The sequence below is a fragment of the Lingula anatina genome, chromosome 2 (assembly GCF_051362555.1).
Source record: "Lingula anatina isolate TDL-2025a chromosome 2, LinAna3.0, whole genome shotgun sequence".
In the NCBI taxonomy this organism is placed as follows: Eukaryota; Metazoa; Brachiopoda; class Lingulata; order Lingulida; family Lingulidae; genus Lingula; species Lingula anatina.
In genome coordinates, this window is record NC_141768.1 from 36,870,124 (window position 1) to 36,893,640 (window position 23,517).

The 23,517-nt window shown below is 34.9% G+C and overlaps 2 protein-coding genes across 5 annotated transcripts; both read right to left on the reverse strand.

Annotated features, from left to right (window-relative positions):
* Positions 1–855: 855 nt before the first annotated feature.
* LOC106161782 (mitogen-activated protein kinase kinase kinase 13-A) lies at positions 856–18,746 on the reverse strand. 4 transcript variants are annotated; one of them, XM_013538802.3, is made up of 14 exons: positions 18,513–18,746; positions 14,161–14,393; positions 13,591–13,868; positions 12,662–12,845; positions 9,303–9,494; positions 6,723–6,881; positions 6,075–6,342; positions 5,750–5,862; positions 5,432–5,548; positions 4,922–5,050; positions 3,710–4,487; positions 3,270–3,334; positions 2,804–3,041; positions 856–2,602 (listed from the first exon to the last, which is right to left on the reverse strand). In XM_013538802.3, the coding sequence occupies exons 2-14, from the start codon at positions 14,355–14,357 to the stop codon at positions 2,492–2,494; spliced, it is 2,829 nt and encodes a 942-aa protein (XP_013394256.2). In that variant the 5' UTR covers positions 14,358–14,393; positions 18,513–18,746; the 3' UTR covers positions 856–2,491. The 4 variants fall into 4 exon arrangements, with proteins under 4 accessions (XP_013394256.2, XP_013394259.2, XP_013394257.2 ...); XM_013538805.2 differs by lacking the exon at positions 18,513–18,746 and adding an exon at positions 18,262–18,397; XM_013538803.2 differs by lacking the exon at positions 18,513–18,746 and adding an exon at positions 18,254–18,385.
* Positions 18,747–19,231: 485 nt separating this feature from the next.
* Positions 19,232–23,411, reverse strand: LOC106161780 (transient receptor potential cation channel subfamily V member 6). The gene is made up of 2 exons (XM_013538800.2): positions 23,161–23,411; positions 19,232–22,799 (listed from the first exon to the last, which is right to left on the reverse strand). Exon 2 carries the CDS (start codon positions 22,754–22,756, stop codon positions 20,267–20,269), a length of 2,490 nt encoding a protein of 829 aa, XP_013394254.2. The 5' UTR covers positions 22,757–22,799; positions 23,161–23,411; the 3' UTR covers positions 19,232–20,266.
* Between the last annotated feature and the right edge of the window lie 106 nt (positions 23,412–23,517).

The following is a 23,517-nucleotide window of genomic DNA, read 5'->3' on the forward strand; positions in this document are numbered from 1 at the left end:
TATTGTGTTTAAGTAGACATGCCTGGAACTTTTATGTACTCTTATCTAAAGGGCACTTTCACACCTTTTTTAATTGATCATAAATTATCCCAAAGAAGATATGTTACCTGTTACTTTGCAGATCAAAGTTATATATAAAAATTCCCTCTAGTCACCCTTCTTGTAAAATTAACAGTTTTGATGTTTGCAATACCTTTAGCTCTGTTTAGTACAGAGATCTGTTTGAAGTTATTCAGATCAGTCTAGTCCAGTAGGGGGCCGTAGCGATAGTCCGAAGGTTCATTGGTCCGAATGTTCACTATAGAACCTTCGGACCAATGAACCCTTGATTAAAAGATCGATAAAAATGTTACCACTTTTCGGACCAATGAACCTTCGGACCAATGAACCTTCGGACTATCGAGACGCCCCCTCCAGTAGAATAGAGAATTGATTATAAGGTTTTGGCAGTTTGTGTATATAAAGGTTATTTTCTGTTAATTAATGTAAAACCACATTTCTAGTCACTAGAAAGCATTTTAATGACCCAGGACAGACACTTCAAGGTTGGCCTACTTAGAGCTGTACATTTGATATATTATTCAATTTTCAACCAGGGTACCAGTATGTATCAAGCATAAGAATTCCAGCATTAACCTTCACTAAGTTATGTTGTTGTGTAGCTTGTAAACCAGCTGCAACAGGACGAGTAAATCACTTATTAGTTTTAAAGTTAATAGGAAGTCTCATTTTTTAGATCATATTGAACTTGATAACATCTGCAGAGAAATATAGGCCACAGTGATGTATCATTAAATCTGTAATGTTTGTTCAAGTTGCATAGAAAAGGGTAAATAAATGAAGCAAAAAGTGAAGCAGTCTTAAAATCATTTATTCATGATTTATGTTTAATATGGAGATCACAAACATTCTACATTGGCTAACATATGACATCAACTGAGGAGGAAACCATATGGCTTGGATTGACAGAGATCAGTTTTCTCTATAATTTTATTCCTAATTGGCACAATAACATGACTACTTTATCACCGAGACTTAATAAAATTTGTACTTGATAGAATTTATTTAAAACTGACAATTTCACAATTTGGATGGCTTGAAGTTTCACAAATAACATTGCATGATTTCCTTTTTCTCCAAATTGTGTGTAAAAATCAATGTAAAATTTCTAATTCATTAATGAAGATCGTGTTTTCAAATTCCCTAAAATAAAGTGAAAACTAAAAATTAATGAAAGATTTTGAAATCTTGTTACTAAACAAAATTCCATCTCTTGTCTCTTCCAGAAAAACGATGGAATGAATTCAGCAAATACCTGAGCAACTTAACATTGATTTAGTGTAAATAAAAATAAGGATGCCAGTTCAACTTTCTAAATCTTCTATGAACACAAGCTTGATACTGTTGACCATTTATATATACAACAAGAATTATCACAAAAATAGATTTCTACCTATATCAGTGTAATTTACTGATTATGTTTACAATGGTATTTGGAATGTACTACAATCCTCCAACATATATCCTTCCACAATTTCATCGTCACTGAAGAGCACACATTCATGCTTTGCATAATTCTCTTGCTACAACTGTAAAATCTGGACAGGCAACAAAATATCCAAACAACAAATCTTATAACATTATTATTCTTTTTAAATATCTTATCTGCAAATGCAGCATTTTATTATATACCAATTTACTCTATATACAAGTATATATGAAATCATTTGGTTTTGTCTTCTAAAGAAACCCATTCTGATACAAAAAATTGAGTATCACCAGAAACTGCAGAAAAATCTGTTTCATATTCAACATTCCAATTGTCCAGTTCATCTAACAAATCTACACATATCTGAAATCTGGCTCAAAGCCCCAACTGAAATGTATGCAACTGATATTGTGAATTGTATTTATGCAAGTTATTTACAAGACCGTTCATGTATTTAGAAAACATCTTCAAATGGCAAAAGGTATTTGGTTACCACATTTGTGAAAAAAACATCTTCAAATGGCAAAAGGTATTTGGTTACCGAATTTGTCATCAAACATCTTATGTGAAGCAACCCAACAAATGTCATTATCATCTTTTTCTTTGGCTGAAAAGTGCATGAGACATTGCATTTGTCATACAACTATTCTCCAGATAATAGATAATGGATACCCCAATATAATAACAATTAAAACAAAACACCTTCCACTTATTACATGTTCCTTCACATATCTGAAAGCATGTTATCATACTAAGCCAATCCCAATCCTGCTACAAATCCTTCTGGGGTAAAATGTATACTACCAATCCCAGACAGGTTCAATACATGACTGAGAATTTACACATATCCTCAGATCAAAGAAACTGAATGATTCAGAGCTATTCATTCTTAAGCAAGATCTAAAGGATTTACTTTCTGAAAATAGAGCACATTCACCGTTTCCTCCTGAGCACTTCTAAAAGCTATGCAAAACAATCTGACATAAAATTCTATCTTCTTGGCTAGGAATGTAACCCATGAAACCACCTGTCCTCAGAGCTGCTCCTGGTTAAATTGCTCTCATTGGCACAACCATCTTCACTCTCAGAACTTGAAGAATCTGCCATAACAGTCTGAAAAGGTTAAATCTATGTTATCATTATGCACCTACATGCTAATGGCTAGTGTCTGCGTACGCTTATTGATCGCATTTGGAAATAATGCCCGCTTGGCACCGTTGGACATGTTCCAATGTTGGATTTGTTCCAATGTATGGGATTAAGAACAACAGTCTCTCTGACAAAATGGAAAGATACCACTAAAAATTTACTCACCTTATACCTGCTAGGTGAATTCGATACTTGACTCTTGATTCTCTTCATGGCACACTCTTTATCTGACAAGCTGTCAGCCATTCCATTGGTCAGTTCCTGGTGAAGATTCTCAGTGCTCAGAGTGGACAGGAGTCCCTCTGGGGTGTTTCGAGAGGAGTGGTCACTAGTGTTCTCATCCTCGGACAAGTTCTCTGCTGAGCTGACTGAACAGGAGCGGTGAGGTACATGGTTTCTTTGACTGTAAGAAAAAAACATATTATAATAAAATAAAATAAATAAAAACCTTGCAACAGTTCCAAGACAGAGAATTAGACTTCTGTCATTATAATATGCAAAACATATATACTTTCTATGAAATAAATTTGATGATAAACAAATTTTGATTAATAAATATAGTAATAGTCAATACAACCATGGGCAAGGCTGGAGATAAACACTTTTATAGACACAGAGGCACTATACTTACCGCATCCCATCAAAGTCACTGTCCTCTCCATCACCTTCATCCTCGGATGAGGGATCATGTATTCCCTATAAAGAATTTGATATAAATAATAAATAAAATAGCTTTAAAATGGTAAGCATGTTTATGTGCATTAGACAATTAACAATAGTAAACCACATGCAAGCTGAAGTCACATGCATTTAATATTGCAAAGTGGCACTCAAGCAGAAGAAAAAACAAATGCTTTTACTCTAGCATTTGAAATATTCTTTCAGACATTTTCCAAATGCATGCATGGCTGAAAACATCCCATTAATGCAGGGTTTGTAATCCCACTTAACAAGTAAATATCAAAGTTCATGCACAAGTCAAGAGTGATTCCATTACTGCAGTCTTTCAAATCTATTAAAAAGTCAATATTTAAAATGCATCCAGGGACTAAGCTATTTCTATGTACCCACCCTGGGTGAGGAACTCAGCACTCCATCTCTTGCTGCCTCAGAATCTGTTGTGTCACTACTAATGGCACGAGCAGGCAACTTTTTAGGAACATCCGGAGAGTCACCGACACTTCTTTTCATTGTCATACTGTTAGTCATGGCATCAGAGTTGGTATTACTATCCGAGTCTAAATGCCCTCTTAGCTTTAAAACTCCATTGTTACTGTTATAATCTAACTCGGTATTTTCATTAGAGTTTTGAATTATCATTGGCTTGTCATTTAAGTCATTTACAATCTCATTTGTAGGTTCTGGAGTGTCTGCAGGTTCTGGACTTGCCACAGCACTGGGATTGGTGCCAGTGTCAGGTTGGTCACCAGATGGAGTTGTCCTCTTACTGCTACATGATGGGTCACTACAGCTCCCATCACAGCCAAAGCAGACATCATTGATATTATGCTCTCTTGAAAATAAGTAAGCTGCTGCTGCATGGGGAACTGAGTCCTCTGGCTTTTGGGCAGGGTCATTCATTTCCCTTATGGCTGTGCCAGGTCCAAGATATCTAAATCCTGATGGTGAAAACTTGGTAGTATCAATGACAAATCCAGCAATTTTATTGGAAGCAACTTCAGCAGCGTCCACTTCTGGAGAAGTTTTCATGGGACTACTAGAGGTAGCAAGAATCTGACTGATTGAGCCTCGACTGTTGTTACGACGATGACGTATTTTGCGCATGCGTCTTGGTGAGGGCTGATCAGGGTTTGTGCCTAATGGACTTTCTTTGCCTGGTGACGTAGGACTGAAATAGCATGCAATTGTATGCTGATAAGCATTTGGCAATACAGCAGGTGCTCCCACTCTGGGCTCATGCTGGATAAATGAATGTCTTCTCAAGTTTTCTCAAAAGTCTAGTCAACATGGACTTTTGACCCAAGACAATATCAATGTAGCAGAAAAACAATTATAAATATTGATATATCTTTTGTGACTTTTTAAAAATAAATTTTGGGAAATGAGAATTTTTCCAAGCATGTGCCCAGTAAGTATACCCTAATATCTCAGCAAATCTTTCAATTTTCCAATTGACTTTAAAATGTAAAAGCAATGTGAGCATGAGTATTCAGGCTGCAATTTCATGCATTTTTCAATACCATACTAATGCAACACACCGCATCTCAGTCCAATGCATGCATTTTATCCCTTAATTACTTATCACTCAGAATCCCATCTTACCTGTTGTCTATAGATGTTGGTCTGTAACGCTTCTTGGCATTTCTTTCCATTTTCTCCTGAGCTTTGATAACTGGTTTGAGAATACTCTTGGGTCTCCTCCCTTTGCCTTCTGTCAAATACTGTTCTCTCCTGTAATCAGAAGATCAGATTACTATTTAAGGGTATGGCATACTCAAGTATAATCTATTTTCCTTCTTGAAAATACTAAGCTCTTGGGCACATGGAGCCCCAGGGCTTCTCCTTTTTTCCAGTTTAGCTATCAAATTTACTTGTATTATCGAATAAGACACTTCAAAATCTGAACTACAAAGTGCACACATAAAATTCAATGCTCTTAACTGCCATGTTCTCACTTTATTGTTCACTTTTATGCTCCCAATTTTCTTGGGGGTAAACTTCAGTCTTAAACCTTAATATAATATTGATAATAATAAAAATCTCTTTCATGATTTCCTTATCTATTAAGGTAAAAAAAAAAAAAAGAAAAAAAAACACCACAAATATACCTACCTCAGTAAGTCTTTCTCTCTTTTTTCAAGTTGTAACATACATGCTGTCAGCTCCATATATAGGTTGTTGGCTCTCTCAAGTTTCTTTTCATAATGTTCTCTCACATCCTGAGCATGTCTGAAATGCCATTGGTTTACTGTGCATTGTTCCTCAGTCTTTTTGCCACAAATTTATTTATCTATTATTATATATATATTTTTTTTTGAAACCGTTTATTAATGAGCAACTGTGGTTAACAAACTGTATGTTTCAACTGCATATGTCACTGGTTCAGAAGTATTGCTAATAAAACATTATGGAAAATATTAATGATTTCACCTTAATTCTTCTCTTCTCCTTTTAATTAATTCCTCTTCCAAATGTGGACGTAAATTGGAGCCACTACTCTTTATTTTCTGTAGCTGCTCTTTAATCTCTTCTTGCCAGTATTTCTGTAACAAAATTGACGATTTGAAAAATCATTCCACAAGTTTTTTTTAAAATCGTTCATATTTCAGTATACAAAGTACTTTTACAAACATATCTTTTGTTGAGAATGAGTTCAGAATCTGCACAACGTGCAAGATTGTTTTATATTCTTTTCCTTTAAAAAAATCCCAAAATTTATTCTCTACAAAATACTGTTTACGTGTCTCAAACCTACCTGCTGTATGAAGAACTCTTCACTGGGAATATTCTCAAGCTCTGACGAAGCAATCTCAAGATGCATCATCATCTGGCGGAAGGAGGGTCTATTTCGGGGTTTAAAACTCCAACACTGCCTCATAAGCAGCTTCATACCCTCTGGACAGGTGGAAGGAACAGGAAGATGGAGACTATTGCTCCCAACGCCCCATATGATAGCAGAGGAGTCCACATCTTTGTATGGGATTTCTGCTGTCAGGAGTTCCCATAAAACCACCCCAAATGACCTGTGGTATAAAAATAACTGTGTTATTATTTATGAAAGACAACACATGGCATTACAGACAGGTCACTTTTATTATTCATAAAAAGCATCTGGGGCCATGGAGGATTTTGGAAGCTGACCCATCAAGGTAATGGGAATATACAATTTTAGTGTTACCAGATGCTTCCCATAGTATACATTATAAAAGTGAAAACTTTTTTGAAGACTGAAATATATTCAATTTATCAATCTACCTTCACTTTTCACTTATGACACCTAAAAAATTGTTTAAAAAATGCTTAAATCAGTGAAACACACACATGCATACAGGCATGCACATTTTGCACTCATGCTATAAAGAGATGAAAGTTCCTGTAGACTAAGTCAATTAAAATCACTTACCATATATCTACTTTCTCTGAACATAATTCATTTCTGATGACTTCAGGTGCCATCCAAGCTACAGTGCCAGCAAATGACATCTTTGTGCTTTTTTCATTCCACTCTCGACATGTTCCAAAGTCAGAGATCTTGATCACATCGTTCTTTGATATAAGTATGCTATAAAGACATAAAGAGCAATGTACATAAAACAGTTCACTAAATGCTAGAATACTTGACGAAAGTCAAATATGAGCACAAATCATCATTTCCATAAGTTTTTATAAATCATTTAATCAGAGTTTGCAATGAGTGGTCTAGTCCAGATAATGGTCATTAGTAAAAAGAACAGCACCTAGTAACCTAAAACCTTATGGTGTTGTGACATGATTGAACAATACTGTGACATCATAGACTTAAAAACATTTTATGTGGAGAACAATGCACTAATGATCAAACAACAATTGAAAGCAAAGAAAATACATTAATGACAGAATCCAGTTTAGTCCTAAAATGAGATGCACTATGGATTGTGTTTCACCTAGCTGAGGACAACAATGTTTCAATGTTGATGAACCGGTATGAACTCATGACCCTATACAAGCACCTCAAGACTGGTAGTACTGCCAATGAACAATGTGAACCTTGATTCTATGATCAAAATTCTACAGGCTACCACTAAGGGCATCTCATATCTGGCATTTCTTCCTCAGTTATCACAATAGCTGGGATCAGGAATAACTCCATTTGTATGGTTTTGCTGGAATACAGCCAAGTGCAAACCATCTACTAGTATGCTTCCACTTTCCAATGGATAATGACATCTGATTAATGTTTTATCTATTCATTTATTCAGTGGTAATAGAACAATTTCAGGAAAATAATGTTATGTGGATTCATTATGGACAGTTTTATAGAGATTTCAGACAGTGAAAAGATTACGGAAAACAGAAGAAAGGCATTAGAGCCTGATTGGAGCCAGACCATCTTGAAACTATCAATATTCTGCCATTTTTAAGAATATTAGATTACCATGCCGCCAGCAGTTCATAAACCAAGATGGACTTCATACAGCTTCATGTGCACAGAACAGTCTGTATAATCAGTGCCCTCATATGATCTTTATCATAGAAAGTTTGTTTTTTTTTTTCTTCACAAATAATTTGAACCCGTAAGTGGCAAGAGGGAATGGATACAAGGCAAGTTCATACATGATTGATTTTGTCTGCATTATCTGAAAGGATGGGAAGCATTGATCTTTTCCTGAGCAGACAGAACATACAAATACAAGGGATTTTTAAATACAAAAAATAAACTTCCTTCAGAGATAATACATCATGAACTGCATTACCTAATAACATTTCTAAATAAAGAACTGGCACGCTGTCCCAAATTCCATACTTTATAACCTGCATCAGCTGCCATTTAACATGGCACTCTCTCACTGTGCATACAGTATGGAGGTAATGTCTTCAGTTTTATTGATTTGCCATTTGCATGACTGGGTACCTCATTTCAAGCAGAGCTCTGCCTTGTTTGCATAAACTGTTTCTCAGATGCCGCAGAAGTGACCTACATTTAGTTAACGACTGGCTGGCACCAGCTTTAATTTGATTGTAATGAGATAGACTCCCATTTCCCTTCAAGGCGCCACAGACACGATATTAAAATATCAGAGCAAGGTGGTACTGAATAAAGGAAGATGGATCTTCAGTAAAGTGATTTACCTACAGTTCTAATGAGGCATGTAGAGAAGCTGTCAAACTGAGCAGGTTACAATAGTGGATTGAATATTAGCATTTGTGTTTCAATACAAAATTTGATAATTTGAGAAACACTTGAAGCAGAACATTAAAGATTTATGAGAAAAACAGAAAGGGAAGCTGTCACGCATCGCGGACACTCATTTACACAACTTTTTACTCCTTAACAAGCTTTTTTATCTGTGGATGTCAAGACATGGATTAATTTTCAACAGAGATCCCTTGTGAGTTTGTCAACCATTGCCATCAGATTTCCAAGTCTAATTTACAACCTGTCATTTGTAAGTTTCTCAAGGGACACATTAGCCATTTGGACATGGAAATAATTTATTAGCCTAGTATGACTGTCTATTAATGCATGCATATACTGCTTTCTCTGGGACACAAAGGGAATTCAGTGCCGTTCCTGTAATTGTTGATACACATTATACAACAAGTGACAATGCAAAATTATGGATTTTAAGGCAAAATTAAATCCACTTTGATATTTTTCACCAAATTTGTTGAAAAAATTATTTGATCAAATTTACTTGCAGGGATTTGCATTTTTCACAAAAACCTAGTCTTACAGTCAAATAGTATGTATCTATAAAGTAAGGCATTTCCTCTAAGACAAAATCTTAACTTTTATATCTGATGATTGAAGAACTAGTTTCCATAAACATCAAAATACCAAATTCACAATAGGACTGAGGAAAAATTAAACCTGATGAATGCATGTAAAGAGCACCCAAGCAGTGAAGAAAAACTACTTTGTTTCAACACTCTAGAATGTATAATTCCACTTAAACTGGGGATAAGCTTCAGGCAAGGAAATTACATTTGCATTTTAACTTACTTAGGTGACTTCAAGTCCCTGTGTATAATCTTGTGTGAATGCAGGTAATTCATTCCACTGGTGATCTGTTTTGCCCAGTCCAGAATTAGAGTTGGGGGAATTTCTTTTCCATCCCGCAAAACTTCATACAACTGTCCATAAGGACAGTACTCCATTATGATGCAGTAGCATGGTGCCTGAGTACACACTCCCCTAAAGGACAGAAACAATAGATTCTATTCATTCATTCCAAGTAAATAAAACATTCAATGTCATACCAAATTAAAGTCATCCATCATAATACAAAGCAAATATCACAGGTTTACATTGGTGAGTTTCTGAATCAACATCTGCAAAAGTAAAAGAGCAGGACAGGCACCTGCAAATATATTTCTCACTCTTTGATGTTGATCAGAGGCTGTCTGTTTTCTACTGGATATGACATAAAACACCCTTCAAGAGTACAAATATATATTATTTCACCTTGCTTAAAATACGACATCTACTTTTACAGAATCAGTTAATTATTCAAAGACATAAATGATGCAGAGATACTGTAAGCAATGCTCTTCAAAGCTGACAAGTTTGTGTTGGCAAGTTTCACTAACAATCAACTGAAAATATTGAAAAAGAATGAGCACAGTAAACATTATATAACAAGGCAGCAAAGCTGTCAAATGTACAGACAAAATAACAGAAAAAAGGATGCAAAAGAGGTAATTTTGCCAATTTTGATGCAATAATAAACAAGCCCGTGGAACTTCAAAGTCACACTTTGAAAATGCCAATATGTGAAACCGTTTAACTGGCAGTAAGAATTACCAAACAGACTGCATTGCCTACTGAAGCTGTATTTTAGTCCCATGTTTCTTTCCTGTAAGTTTGAGAACAGTAAGTGACATGCTTTTTCTTAAATGGTCATCATGGGAGCAGTGCCCAAAATAGTTTTTTTTTTTAATTTTGATGCAATATTACATAATGTTTAACAGCATAATGACCATCAATTTTAATAATAAAATATTAGTATCATGGATATTCAGAAAATGTGACTAGCAAAGGTCTTCAGGCCCATGGAACTTCAAAGTCACAACTTGAAAATGCCAAAATGTAAACAAAGACGGCACTGTTCTGAAATGTTTTTTTTTTTTCATTTTTAACACTTTTTTAACATAAAACAAAATTAACAGTTTACTGCAATTTTTATATGATCAACTAAGAAAATTGATGAGATGGGAAAAATATCAATACAGCAGTGTTAAATGTCCAATTTCTTCCATTCTGAGATTCTGAACATAGTGAATGATTGAATCTCACAAACTGCAATGATATGAGTTTATTTCCATTTTTGACACTTTATTACACAATACACGATATCAAGTTTACCATCATTTTTACATAATCAACTAATAATGTTGTAAAGATGCAGATATGTCAACCAAACACTTTTACATGTCTTATTAGTTAAATAATGAGACTGTTAACATGCCTAAGAATTGAATCTGAGGAAATGTGAAACAAGACAGCACTGTTCTGACATGGGTTTATTTCCATTTTTAACACTTTTTTAACATAAAACAAAATGAACAGTTTACTGCAATTTTTATATGATCAACTAAGAAAATTGATGAGATGGGAAAAATATCAATAGAATAGTGTTAAATGTCCAATTTCCTCCATTCTGAGATTCTGAACATAGTTAATGATTGAATCTGACAAACTGCAATGATATGAGTTTATTTCCATTTTTGACACTTTATTACACAATACACGATAACAAGTTAACCATCATTTTTACATAATCAACTTACAATGTTGTAAAGATGCAGGAAATGTCAAACAAACACTTTTATGTATCTTATTAGTAAAACAATAAGACTGTTAACATGCCTAAGAATTTAATCTGAGGAAATGTGAAAAAACAGCATAACTTCTAAAATAATGGCCCAATTGTGCTGATTTTCGAACTCAACCTGCGTTTAAGTAAGATTGACCACTCCTGTGAGTTTAATGACAATTGGCCTATTTGTTTTTCTTATATTGTGTTTACAGTGTTGCATATATGCTGAAAAATGAAAAAACAGCATAACTACTAAAATAGTGGCCAGATCATGCCGATTTTCGAACTTGACCTGCGTTTTAGTAAGATAGATTACTCCTGTGAGTTTCATGACAACAGGCCTATCGGTTTTCCTTGGAATGTGTTTACAGTGTTGCATATATGCTGAAAAGTGAAAAAAAAGCATAACTTCTACAATAATGGCCCGATCATGCTGATTTTCGAACTTGACCTGTGTTTTATGAATATTCATCAGCTCTGTAAATATAAAGCCCAAAAGTAAAACTGCCTTCCACTTATCGTGTTTACAATGAAAGTGCACGGCACCAGCGACGGCGATGACGGCGACGACAGACGCAGGTGATGGCAATATGTACAGACACATCTATATATATATTTACTGTACTGTTTGAGAACAGTAAGTGACATGGTTTTTCTTAAATGGTCATCATGGGAGCAGTGCCCAAAATAGGTTTTTTTCAAATTTTGATGCAATATTACATAATGTTTAACAGCATAATGACCATCAATTTTTAATAATAAAATATTAGTATCATGGATATTCAGAAAATGTGACTAGCAAAGGTCTTCAGGCCCATGGAACCTCTAAGTCACAACTTGAAAATGCCAAAATGTAAACAAGACAGCACTGTTCTGAAATGTTTTTTTTTTCCATTTTTTACAATTTTTAACATAAAACAAAATTAACAGTTTACTGCAATTTTTATATGATCAACTAAGAAAATTGATGAGATGGGAAAAATATCAATACAGCAGTGTTAAATGTCCAATTTCTTCCATTCTGAGATTCTGAACATAGTGAATGATTGAATCTGACAAACTGCAATGATATGAGTTTATTTCCATTTTTGACACTTTATTACACAATACACGATAACAAGTTTACCATCATTTTTACAAAATCAACTAACAATGTTGTAAAGATGCAGGAAATGTCAAACAAACACTTTTACGTATCTTATTAGTTTAATAATGAGACTGTTAACATGCCTAAGAATTGAATCTGAGGAAATGTGAAAAATATGCTGAAAAGTGAAAAAACAGCATAACTTCTACAATAATGGCCCAATCATGCTGACTTTCGAACTTGACCTGCGTTTTATGAATATTCATCAGCTCTGTAAATATAAAGCCAAAAAGTAAAACTGCCTTCCACTTATCGTGTTTACAAGGAAAGTGCACGGCATCGGCATCGGCATCGGCATCGGCATCGGCGACGACAGACGCAGGTGATGGCAATATGTACAGACACATCTGTGTCTGTACATAAAAAGTATGTACACTTACAGCAATCAAAACTTACTTAAAAGATATAATGTTTGGGTGGAACAGTTTCCTTAGATGCTTGATGTCAGTCTCTTTGACTTCCCTAACTTTCTTCACTGCCACTGGATCTTGGTCCAGTTTCCCCAGGAACACTGCCCCCTGGGCCCCACTACCCAACCATTGGAGATCCTTGATGTTCTCAAACGGAATTTCCCAGTCATCTGTATACAAACAAATCAAAATACTTATCTGAAACTTTTGTGAAATGTAAATTCAAAATTAAGAAATACACATGAAAGCCATTGGTGATGGAGTCTTGTTGAGAATTAAAAGAATGAATGGACAATAGCTGATTTGGGAGATGAATAAAATGAAAATACAAGATGAAGATTTACATAATACCTGCATTGATCAGATGGTAAAAGCTGCTAAACGTAATCTCATTCTAAGTTTAATCAAATATCAACAAAATTTTGTCATGTGATACAGTGACAGTACATGTGAATTATGGAGACAATGCCTTTTAATTCTTAATGAAGTCTGCAAAATTGACATTCCTCTTGGTTAACCACAGAAAACAAGCTATTGTGGAAGTATTGATTTTGTCAGATGGTGTTTCCGCATTTAGAGTATCATGTACAGATTTAAACCAATTCACACGCAGGACAATGGAGCAAACACTGTGAAGAACATGTGGCAGAATCCACATCAATATTTGTCATATTTTGTACTGGTCTATTCAGCTTCAGTATTAGAAGTTCAATAATATCTATTAAACAGTGCATTTCCTCCTTATGCTGGTTATCCCCATTTGCATATCAATTCTGAATCAGTCAAATTTACCAGATCACGAAATCACTGCTCTTAGAAATAATCTACATCAAAGAAGCCAACTGTTTAGCATAGCAATATAACCAAAACAAATACTTGAGGAGTAAAAATATTTCACCTTCTCTACAAACATACCTTGCTGATGTTGCTGTTTCAGTTCCAGATCTGCAGCCCCAGTTTTTCCCAGCATAGACCAGACTGGTTTCAGACATCCCACGAGGCTCTCTAAGAACCCTCTCTGCCTGTAGTCAACCTCTCCCCCAGGGGAACTCCCCTCATCCTCTTCATCCTCCCCCTGAGATGTGCTGGACTGCAGACTCTGGGGGGTGGTAGCAGTGGAGGTACATGTGGAAGGTCCAGTCTTAGTAGAGGTCACTGTAATGTTTTCCACACCCTGTTCAATGCGCAGCATGCTGGAAAGATTAAATAAAACACAATGCTTAAGAATGATCAAGCTTGTATACAATGTTTAAGAATGTGTCTGAGTTTCATCTCTCAAATAGCATGCTTCAGAATCATTAGATTATGGAAGTCTCAAATGACACGCACTCCAATTCCCAAATGCCACACGATTATCTTCCAATTCATTGCACTTGTTTCAGATTGTTAAATCAAATTTCCCAAAACACAATTCACTTACTGATGGTGTTACAATTACCATAATTTGATGCAGATTAATACAAGTGTCTCAACATTCTGTCTCACCTATTCTCAAATTTCTTTGAAAAATCTTCAGAGTCCCCATCTGTGTTGTATGACAGCACATTCAAATGAGTTGGACTATTACGACTATTAATGGGTTCGTCTTTCTTGGGTACATTAAGTGTTGTAGTGACTACTGTATTTTTCTGGCCCTGCACTGCAGCAACAGTTTGGACAGGTTTTGGTCTTTCAAGTGTCATGACCTCTCTTACCTATGGCTTAGTTGACAAAGTGGCCTGGAAAAGACACAGGAACCTCAACACCATAATTTGACATAAAAAAAATTTAAACAGCTCTTTTTTTCAGACACCCAACTGAAGAACACATAAGGCTGGGCATGTCAACACATGGAAAACCTGAATTACAAGTATACATCTGAGTAGAAAATTAATTCACACTTCATGAAAATTCTATTTCAATTCAATAAAGTTGGGAACTCAGTATGAGTGCCAACACATTATGCAATAAAAAAATGTATTTAATAAAATATATGAATTATTCTGCCCAACCTTCACAGATGAAACTGAATCAAACAACACTTTAAACCACTATGCTAAATGACCAGGGATCTTTTTAAAGATATAAATAATTCACTGACTACCAAAAGCAACATGACAAAAACATAATGTTATTTCTTTGATCTCAACACAAAATGACAAAGTGCACGAAAGTGAGATTGCTATCTGTAAATATCATCTATATTCTATACATAGTCATCAGTGACGTCCTTTGCTAAAGGAGAAGATAATCCATAATTCAACATCTGAATGTGTGCCAAATATATTTGCTGTTCAATATCTTTAACCATCTGGAAAGGGAAGCCACAAAGTAGAGTATTATGAGTTCGTGTCCAATTAAGAACTATTTAAGGCAAGGTATATTCTGTCTCCTTTTGGCTTTTCCTGTAAACTATAAATGGCAGCATAAATGGCAGTGACCATTTCTATTTCTCTGAGTTTCTATTCTTATTACTAATAAATTGGCCACATTTTAACACCTATGCCAAGACTTTGTTTATACAAATAAAAATGAATGTGTATTCCTATACTCCACATAAATATACTTTGTACAAGTTACAACAAGTGTCTTCCACTGTAGGCAACATACAATTACATCGAGGAGCAATGAGTAGTTAGAACTGACTTAGTATACAACTGACGTTTCAAACAATAGGTTGAAAGTACCAAAGCCTATGAAAATACAGGCAAACGTGTTAAGTGAAATACATGTGCAATTATCCTTTTGTTTGAAAAACTGGCCATGGGATCAAAATAAATTTACTAGTACTCTCAAAGGCACTTTGCAGATAAGGAGTCTTATATGATGCTTTCACAGACATCAACAAACAAGTTAATTTTGTCACTGAAGCTGATAACATGATAATGAAGACAGTGCATATATCAATTATCTTCGTCCACATGAACTAGATATTGGTCCAATCTCTGATAAAATTTCTTTTAGTTAAATGGCCACACAAAAAATTTTGTTCAATATTGGTAAATTTGGCGAAACCATCATTCTTTTAACTCACATGAGAATACACGTAGGTATGAATTTATCCAAAAAAAGCTCAGTAACAGTGAAAACACTGACATTTTCAAGAACAATTGTCTAAATTATTTTCATACTAGACCAATATACATTTCGATAGATACTTATCAGCAAATAAACTTACATATTCAATATATGCAAAACGACTTAAGTAAGTATGAATATAGCAATTATACCATTGTAAAAATCAAAAACTGACCAACCCCACTGGATTTTATTGACTCCATAAATATCACAAACAAAAAGTTCCTATTAACATTTTTCCGTTGGGTAAAAACAAAAATAATCCAAAATATTTCAAATACAAGCTATTTACCTAAAAACCTCTTCTCAATAATGTGGCTGACAGTCAGTTTCAGAATACAGCAACAATTGCCTTATCACTTTAAAGGTTGATCCATCTTAATTCCATTTTGAAGCATCAAAATCCTTTTAAGTCTTTAAAAACACTGTGCTGTTTACATCCACACTCTTCTCAATGTTTTGGTTGAGGTCTAAGTGGATTGAGCAATCCCTGACAGTCATCCCCGTTTGTTATGGAACCCTCTGAATCACGCGGAGTGCGTGGGGGAAGGGCCTTGAGAAACGGTCTTCAGTCAGTCAGTAATTGCTTCACTGATTCACTCATGCTCAAAAACCCTGTGCACTGGATTCTGGCACAGCAGAAACAGAGGCAACTAAATCAATACTTGCAGAGAAAGAGGCAAAAATCAATACCACTGCCATGCTGGGGTAATTGCGATAACCACTACCAAGATCCAATGTGGTCTAGTCAGGAATAACATCAAGAGTTTACTGCCCAGGGAACATAGAAATGTGAGAGAATTGCAAATACAAGTGTTTTAAATGGAGATATCTAAGAAGACGCTGGGTGTCAATATAAAAATACATATCTGTGTGCATTAACACCATATAAAGTCTCATATGATTTCAGCTATATAAAAATGGGAGCGTAATTTTAGATCCCAAGCATCTGGGTCAAATTATGTGTTAAAATTTTGTTTAAATAGCTAAACTGAAACAGCTTGGCAAATTTAGCATTTTAATAAAGAAGTTAACAATATTTCTTTAATTTGGGGATATTATCAATAATATTCACTCTTTATTATTTTCAGCTGTTCAAACATAATAGAAAATGGACCCAGTATATGATCTTCATCACATATGAGTATAAGCATGGTTTATTTAACTTGGATATAAACTATCATTTAAAATACATGTATTAACAGTAAATGTGCATCTTAATGATTATCTTTTTCTTGTAATTTAACTTATGTTACGCCTGAAAAGATGAATAGAGAAATAGATTTTACAACATAATATTTAACGTGCTATAAATTCCAAGTTAAATGTAGGACAATGTTCACACTAATGACTTTATTACAAACAGTAAATAAAAATGGGAAACGTGCCTTAATATATTTGCTATTATCAGATCATTATCCTTTCACGGCTGACGTGGGGCATGTTAAGCACCCATTCCAGTCCACTTAATGACATGAAGTAATTATTTCTGCTGTAGCCATGAAGTAATTGCCCATATGCAGTTCTACAGAGAAGACTTCTTACATGATCAAAATTGAAAGTAACTTTCAGAAGTCATTACATATCATCCATTTGGCTTTACTAAATTGTTATATTAATATCACACAATAAGAGATAAAAAATATGAAAAAATGTGAGATAAAAAGCATGTGTCATATGTGACCAAGTTGAATTCAAGAAGGCCTAATCTTTGCGAAACATCATATATTGAAACCAGAAATTCTGAACTTATGCATCACCAGTAAAAAGCTACTTAGTTAAGCTTAAAAATATGAAAAACTTTTATTTAACATGGGTAATACTTCATTGTTCAAAAACCCTACTGCTAAATCTGTTAAAATCAAGACTGACATTTGTCCAGTAACGATCAAGAGACTGAAGATCCCAGAGCAAACAAGGCTCTCTCAAGACATTGCAATACAGGTTCAAATCATCATATCATAATGCGAAAGCTTAAGTAAATGTACATCTGCAGTTTTACTATTAAAGTCTACCAACTGTAAGACTTATAAGAAAACCAGAGTCCAGTGCCATACTGTATTCTCATACACATTCCTGGGAGCGTCCACATAACACAACAGTAGTAAAATGGGATACTGGGAATATGTGACTGCATGTCAAATCTATTACATATTTGAAGGAGGCATGATTCTATAGGATATTCACACGATTAACAATAATTTATTCATTTAAACATTCTCCTCTGGACATCATCTAGCTGTACCTTTTATATGACTGCAGAATAAACATACTGAAATGAGTGTATATTTATATCATATGCTTCATGTATCGAGAATTATGGGTTTGTGCGAAAAGAAACATGGTTATTAAGACTAAACCAATTTATCAACCCCTTATCCACCCCCCTTTTTATTGGTGACCAGTGAGTTAATGGCTAACTAGAAATGGTCAGTTTTCAAGGGTCAGATACCCTAAAAGATGAAACTTATACCAATGACAAAATAAAGCAATATGACTTGTACTTGAAGTGGTTAATTACCAGCAGACCTCTTTATAATTAAACTCAACTTCAACTTGAAAGCATCTCACAGGAATAGGCTGATGTCACCGACAGAACAAAACGGAAGCAAGCGACATTGGTTACCACATTGTCAATCACAATGAGTCATGATCATTTGAATCCGGTGAACTTCGGGTTCTGTCACTACAGCCTACAAATGAGGATTTCACGTATTTTGTAAATAACTAAATAAACAACACTTTCCAATATAGGAATGCGTGATAAAAAGACAACTTACCAGGGCCTGGTTGTCATCTGCTGTGATATTTAGCGGCCATGTTCGCGATTGATTTTTCTTGTTCAGGAATCTTATTATGGTGGATTCAACATTCGCACTGCGTGAGATACTTTGGCCGAACTTGGCATATTTTTTCTCTACTTAGACAAGAAAATAAACCGTTGTAGGGAACAACTAGTAGAAGTATCTCATTACATTATTTATCATGAATTGTTTTCGCAAATGATCTAAACAGAGCAAGAAACACGAAGCTAAATTATCCAGTAAGGGGGGTTATACGCACATATGGGAATTTCTTTAATGACGTCACTCAATTGCCTACATACGCGATGCTATATTTAGCATAAAACTTTTTCTTTAAAGAATAAAGTGAATTAAGTGTGACATAAAGCGATTTATCTCATTCAAACCATTTGTTAAACAAAATATTTCAATTCTGATCATTTGTATAAAAATATAATAATAGTGTCATTATCATATTATCACAAACTTTCTGAGTTATATCTAGGATCCCAAATATTTTGGATCCTAGGTTATATAGTGATTTCATTTGTAGAATTAGACAGCAAATTGAACTCCAAACGGTTTATACAATTTTATTCAATTTTACTAAAAAGTAGATTTAAGTTAATGAATTCTGACATAATTTTAGGAAAATTTTAGGAAAAAGCAAAAAATGGTTATTCACCTGTAAAAGAAACACGTACAGACAAGAAAAATGAGATGCACATTTTATTTTTTAAATTATCACAATTTTGCAGTATGTAAAAGTATGACTTATAATCTATGTATGTAAAATGCAGTTATAAATCAGGATGGTCACTGTTATTAAAGGATCCAGCAGACTAATTCTTTTGGAAAAAATAATTAGACTGGTTATTACGTATATTGACAAATAGGGAACGTGGCCAGTTAACCAGATTAATTTTTATTGGTAGTACATTGAGGCTTCTTAAAGTGGATTAACTCTCTCACACACAAACGCACACACACACACACACACACACACACACACACAGCCTCACAGGGTAATAACATGACAGAACCAGTCAAACTGGTGTGATACAGCAATTAAACTGTAAAATGTGAAAAGGGCCTAACTGTAATCAAGAAAAAGGGCAAAATATAATTCCGATAATACATTAAAAAACAAAAACAAAAGAAGAAAAAAGAAAAATCAAGGAACAATATAAAAGATCATACAAAGTACATAAAGTTGACAAAACCAGGGGATTTTTTCTTTATATTTGTGAATACACAATAATATTATAATCCCCATTCAGATCATTCAAAATATTACAAAATGAAAAAATGAGTGTCAGCAAAATTGCTGACTGTTGTAAAAAGTTGGAATGTAAATGTTGTAAAGGCAATATAAATGACATGAACATTGTAAATTTAATAATAATTAATGCATATTGACATCTATAATACAGCTATATGTTTTTGGCAATTAGAATTCAGAAATGTATGGGGCTGCTTATTTTCAAAATTATAAACAGGTGTATATATGCAGCACACATACCAGTACAGAGACTGCAAGCCGATTTCTATAATATGACAATATAAAATATTTCATTTGCAAATATCAGGAAGTCTTGACAAAAAAGTTGTCTATGAGCAAGCTGTTCAATAGAGGACATAAAGTGAGATAGACTTTTTGAGTTTCTAAGTCATATACTGTCATATATGTCATTATCATCATTTCAAGGCAGTAAGTGAAATGAAATATTTTTTTCAAAAATAATACTGTTTCATATATCATAATATTCTGGCTTAGATGAACCACTCATTGTGTGATAGTCAAGATTTTCAACTGGTAAAAACCAGCGATATGTCTTCTTTCCACATATTTCAATGTTATGTATCTCATATCCACTTCCCATTCTTTTACCATGCAGTCCATACAACCTTCGCTCCATCAATAACAAGGCTTCTGATCTCAACTTTTTCCAACCTATTCCTTTCAACTGGTCAATATTGCTGTATGTGGCACTAAAAGCTGCTATCAACATATTCAGCAAGAGTAATACCACCAGAGCTAGAAAAAACATGTACAATAATCTTGCAATCACTGGAGAGTGCGACTTGTCAGTGTCATCGAATTCTGCAAGACCAAAGGTCAAATCATAAAATTTGAAAAGACTTCGTTCAAATGAGGACATATCAGTAGGGACACCTTCAGCTGCCTCTTGGTACACAACATACATCCCTGTTGCATATGCCAGTAACATAATGATGCAAACTTCCATAAAAAGAACGAGATCACCAACTAACATTTTCCAGATCATTACAGTGAGAAAACCAGCACTCTGATTAGCTTTGAAGAAAAACAGACCAAAATGCCATGTAAAGACAACAGCAAGTGAAAGAAAAGTGTCTTCAGAATCATGGCGGAGCATGTGAAGAATAAACCAAGTAATGGTAAACAGAGAACTAAACCATGATACTGTACGAAAGGGATCTGGCTTGAAAATGACTGCCATGGAGGGTTTGTAGTTTCTCTTCCCAAAAAGTAGTTTAAGAGACAAGGCTACATCTACACACTCAAAGGCAAAGTAACACACTGCCATGATAACTACAAATATAGCACCTGCCATAAAAAGCTGCCCTTGGACATCACTCACAGTACTGTCAAGGCTCTTCTTGGTATAATATGTTGTACTTGAGGCACATGAAGAGCTGCTATTAGATGCCTGTTGTTGCAGAGGTCTAAACACAGCGCACAGAGTGAAAATGATAGAATACAAAAGGTGGAGCATTGCCCATGTATAATGGATTGCTCTGTAATTCTTCCATTTGAGATCTATCAGCTTTTTGATAGGGGGAGACTGTAGACATTCTAAGGACCCTTTGCTTTCAAAGGATTTATGTTCATATATCAGTAGCTCGAAAGCACTGGAATTACCCTCTATTTTCAGGGTATCAACTTCAGTCATGTCATACAGTTCATATTTTGCAGGACCGAATCGCCACAGTGTAAATTTGTACACACCTTCAGTACCTAAAATACTGTGAAACATTTCAGGAAAACCACACTTAGCTGCCAATGCCAAAGGAGTATAACCATCCTTATTTGATTGCTGTAGCAGAGTTTGTTGCATGAAGCGAACCCCCTTTCTCTCTGGCATCATATTTGAGTTTCCTCTCATTTCTCTCATTCCCTTACAGTGGTAATGACATTTGAAGCTATTCAGCACAAAATGGTACATCTGAACTGCTAAATCTGCATTTTGTTCAGAGTACAGAACCAAGGAGTGGATGATATTGTTTCCAGTGGTGGACTCTGTTTGAAAGGGACTTGCACCATACTGAATCAACTTATCAAAAAGACCATTGTAACCACACCACACTGAGAGAGTAAGGGGCAGCTCACTGGCCTTGAACTTCTCTTTAAAAAACGTCCCAGTAGCTGCAGTATGTAGAAGCTCACTCCTCTGGTCATCATTCAGTACTGACATCATTTTATCAATGGCTTCTATATTTCCATTGACAACAGCAAAGTGCAATGCTGTAGTTCCTTCATAATGACAGTGGGTATAAGGTTTCATGACCAGATTGGCTTTTCCGTGATCAATCAGAATTTTTGCAGCTTCTGTTTGATTGTAGATAAGAGCAACATGAAGTGGAGTTTCACTTAACTCCCCTGTACAGTCGTGCAACAGGAACTGGTTGGCAGATTGGCTATCCAAGCACGTTTTAATAACATTTAGAGTGACTTTCAGTCTGTTAACAAATCCAGTGCGAGCAACATACATTAACTCATTCATGACTTTTGTCTTTTGGCTAGTATTCAAACAATGACTTATTTGAGCCATGTACGTTTTTACTTCTGGTGAATCTTCTGAACTTGTGCTTAAATCCTTTTCCTCTTGTAGAGTAGGCAGATCTGTATAGTGTGCAGCCATGTCAACCGAATTTCCACCATATTTCCAACAACAAGAGCAGCACATTGCATAGTCCGGGGCATCAGAGCTATCCTCTACATTCACATGACCATCAGGGGCATCAAAATAAGTAGCGAAAATTCTTGAACTTGGGTCACTTACAGGTACAACAGCAGAGTTACCATGTTCTGTGGCTCCAAAGTAGTCTCCTTGTATATTAGCCGTATCCCTATGTTCTGCCTGCAGATTGGAATCTGCTGGTCTGTGAAAGTCTGTGTCATCAAAGCCATCGTTAATTTTCCCCATGTCTTGAAACTCTGCAACTTGCGTAACAAGAGGAAGTTCTTGTCCAGCCATATTGCACTTAGTCTAAACTTCACCACTGGGAGCTTAAAGATGTCTGAAAAATGTAGATCTGTGAATATAATTTTGTTTTATACAGTATATTATAAACGTTCGACCACATCTGATTATAAGGCCATATTATCAATTGATTATTTCCTTTTATCTATTTGAAAAAAAAAAACTGTTAAAACATAATATGAAACATAACTTACAACGTGATACATTTAGCGTGTGTAACTATACAACTTTTAAACAAAGTTTTTCAACCGATTATTCATATATCACGCATGAAATAAAAGTTTTCGGGTCGAAATTTTCTGCATTGCGGAACAAATTAAATTTATTAATTAATTTATTTATTCATTCTTTTTTAAATATAGCCCCTTTAAGTTTGGTTACTGTATGATTTTACTTACCTATATTTAGCTCAATTTAATTTAATTCTCCTTCGCAGCTAGTTTATATACGACGTGAGTGACTAGTACTAAATAGGATTACTAGCCAAATGAAATCACTACTGTCAATACATCAGATCAATCATAGCTTTAATTGAACGCTAAGTATTAAATAACAGAAGCATTTTGCCTCATCAAATTGGCACGGCTACAAAACAAACATCTTCACCAGGCACTCCATTCTTTGATTGCGGTGGCATAGCCACGGTTTGTTTGGGTAGCACTAAGGGAATGAAAAGAATAATACTTACCACCGATTTGTCCAATTATGTACTAAACAAGACGAGCCCTCACCATCAGCAAACACTTATAATTAGT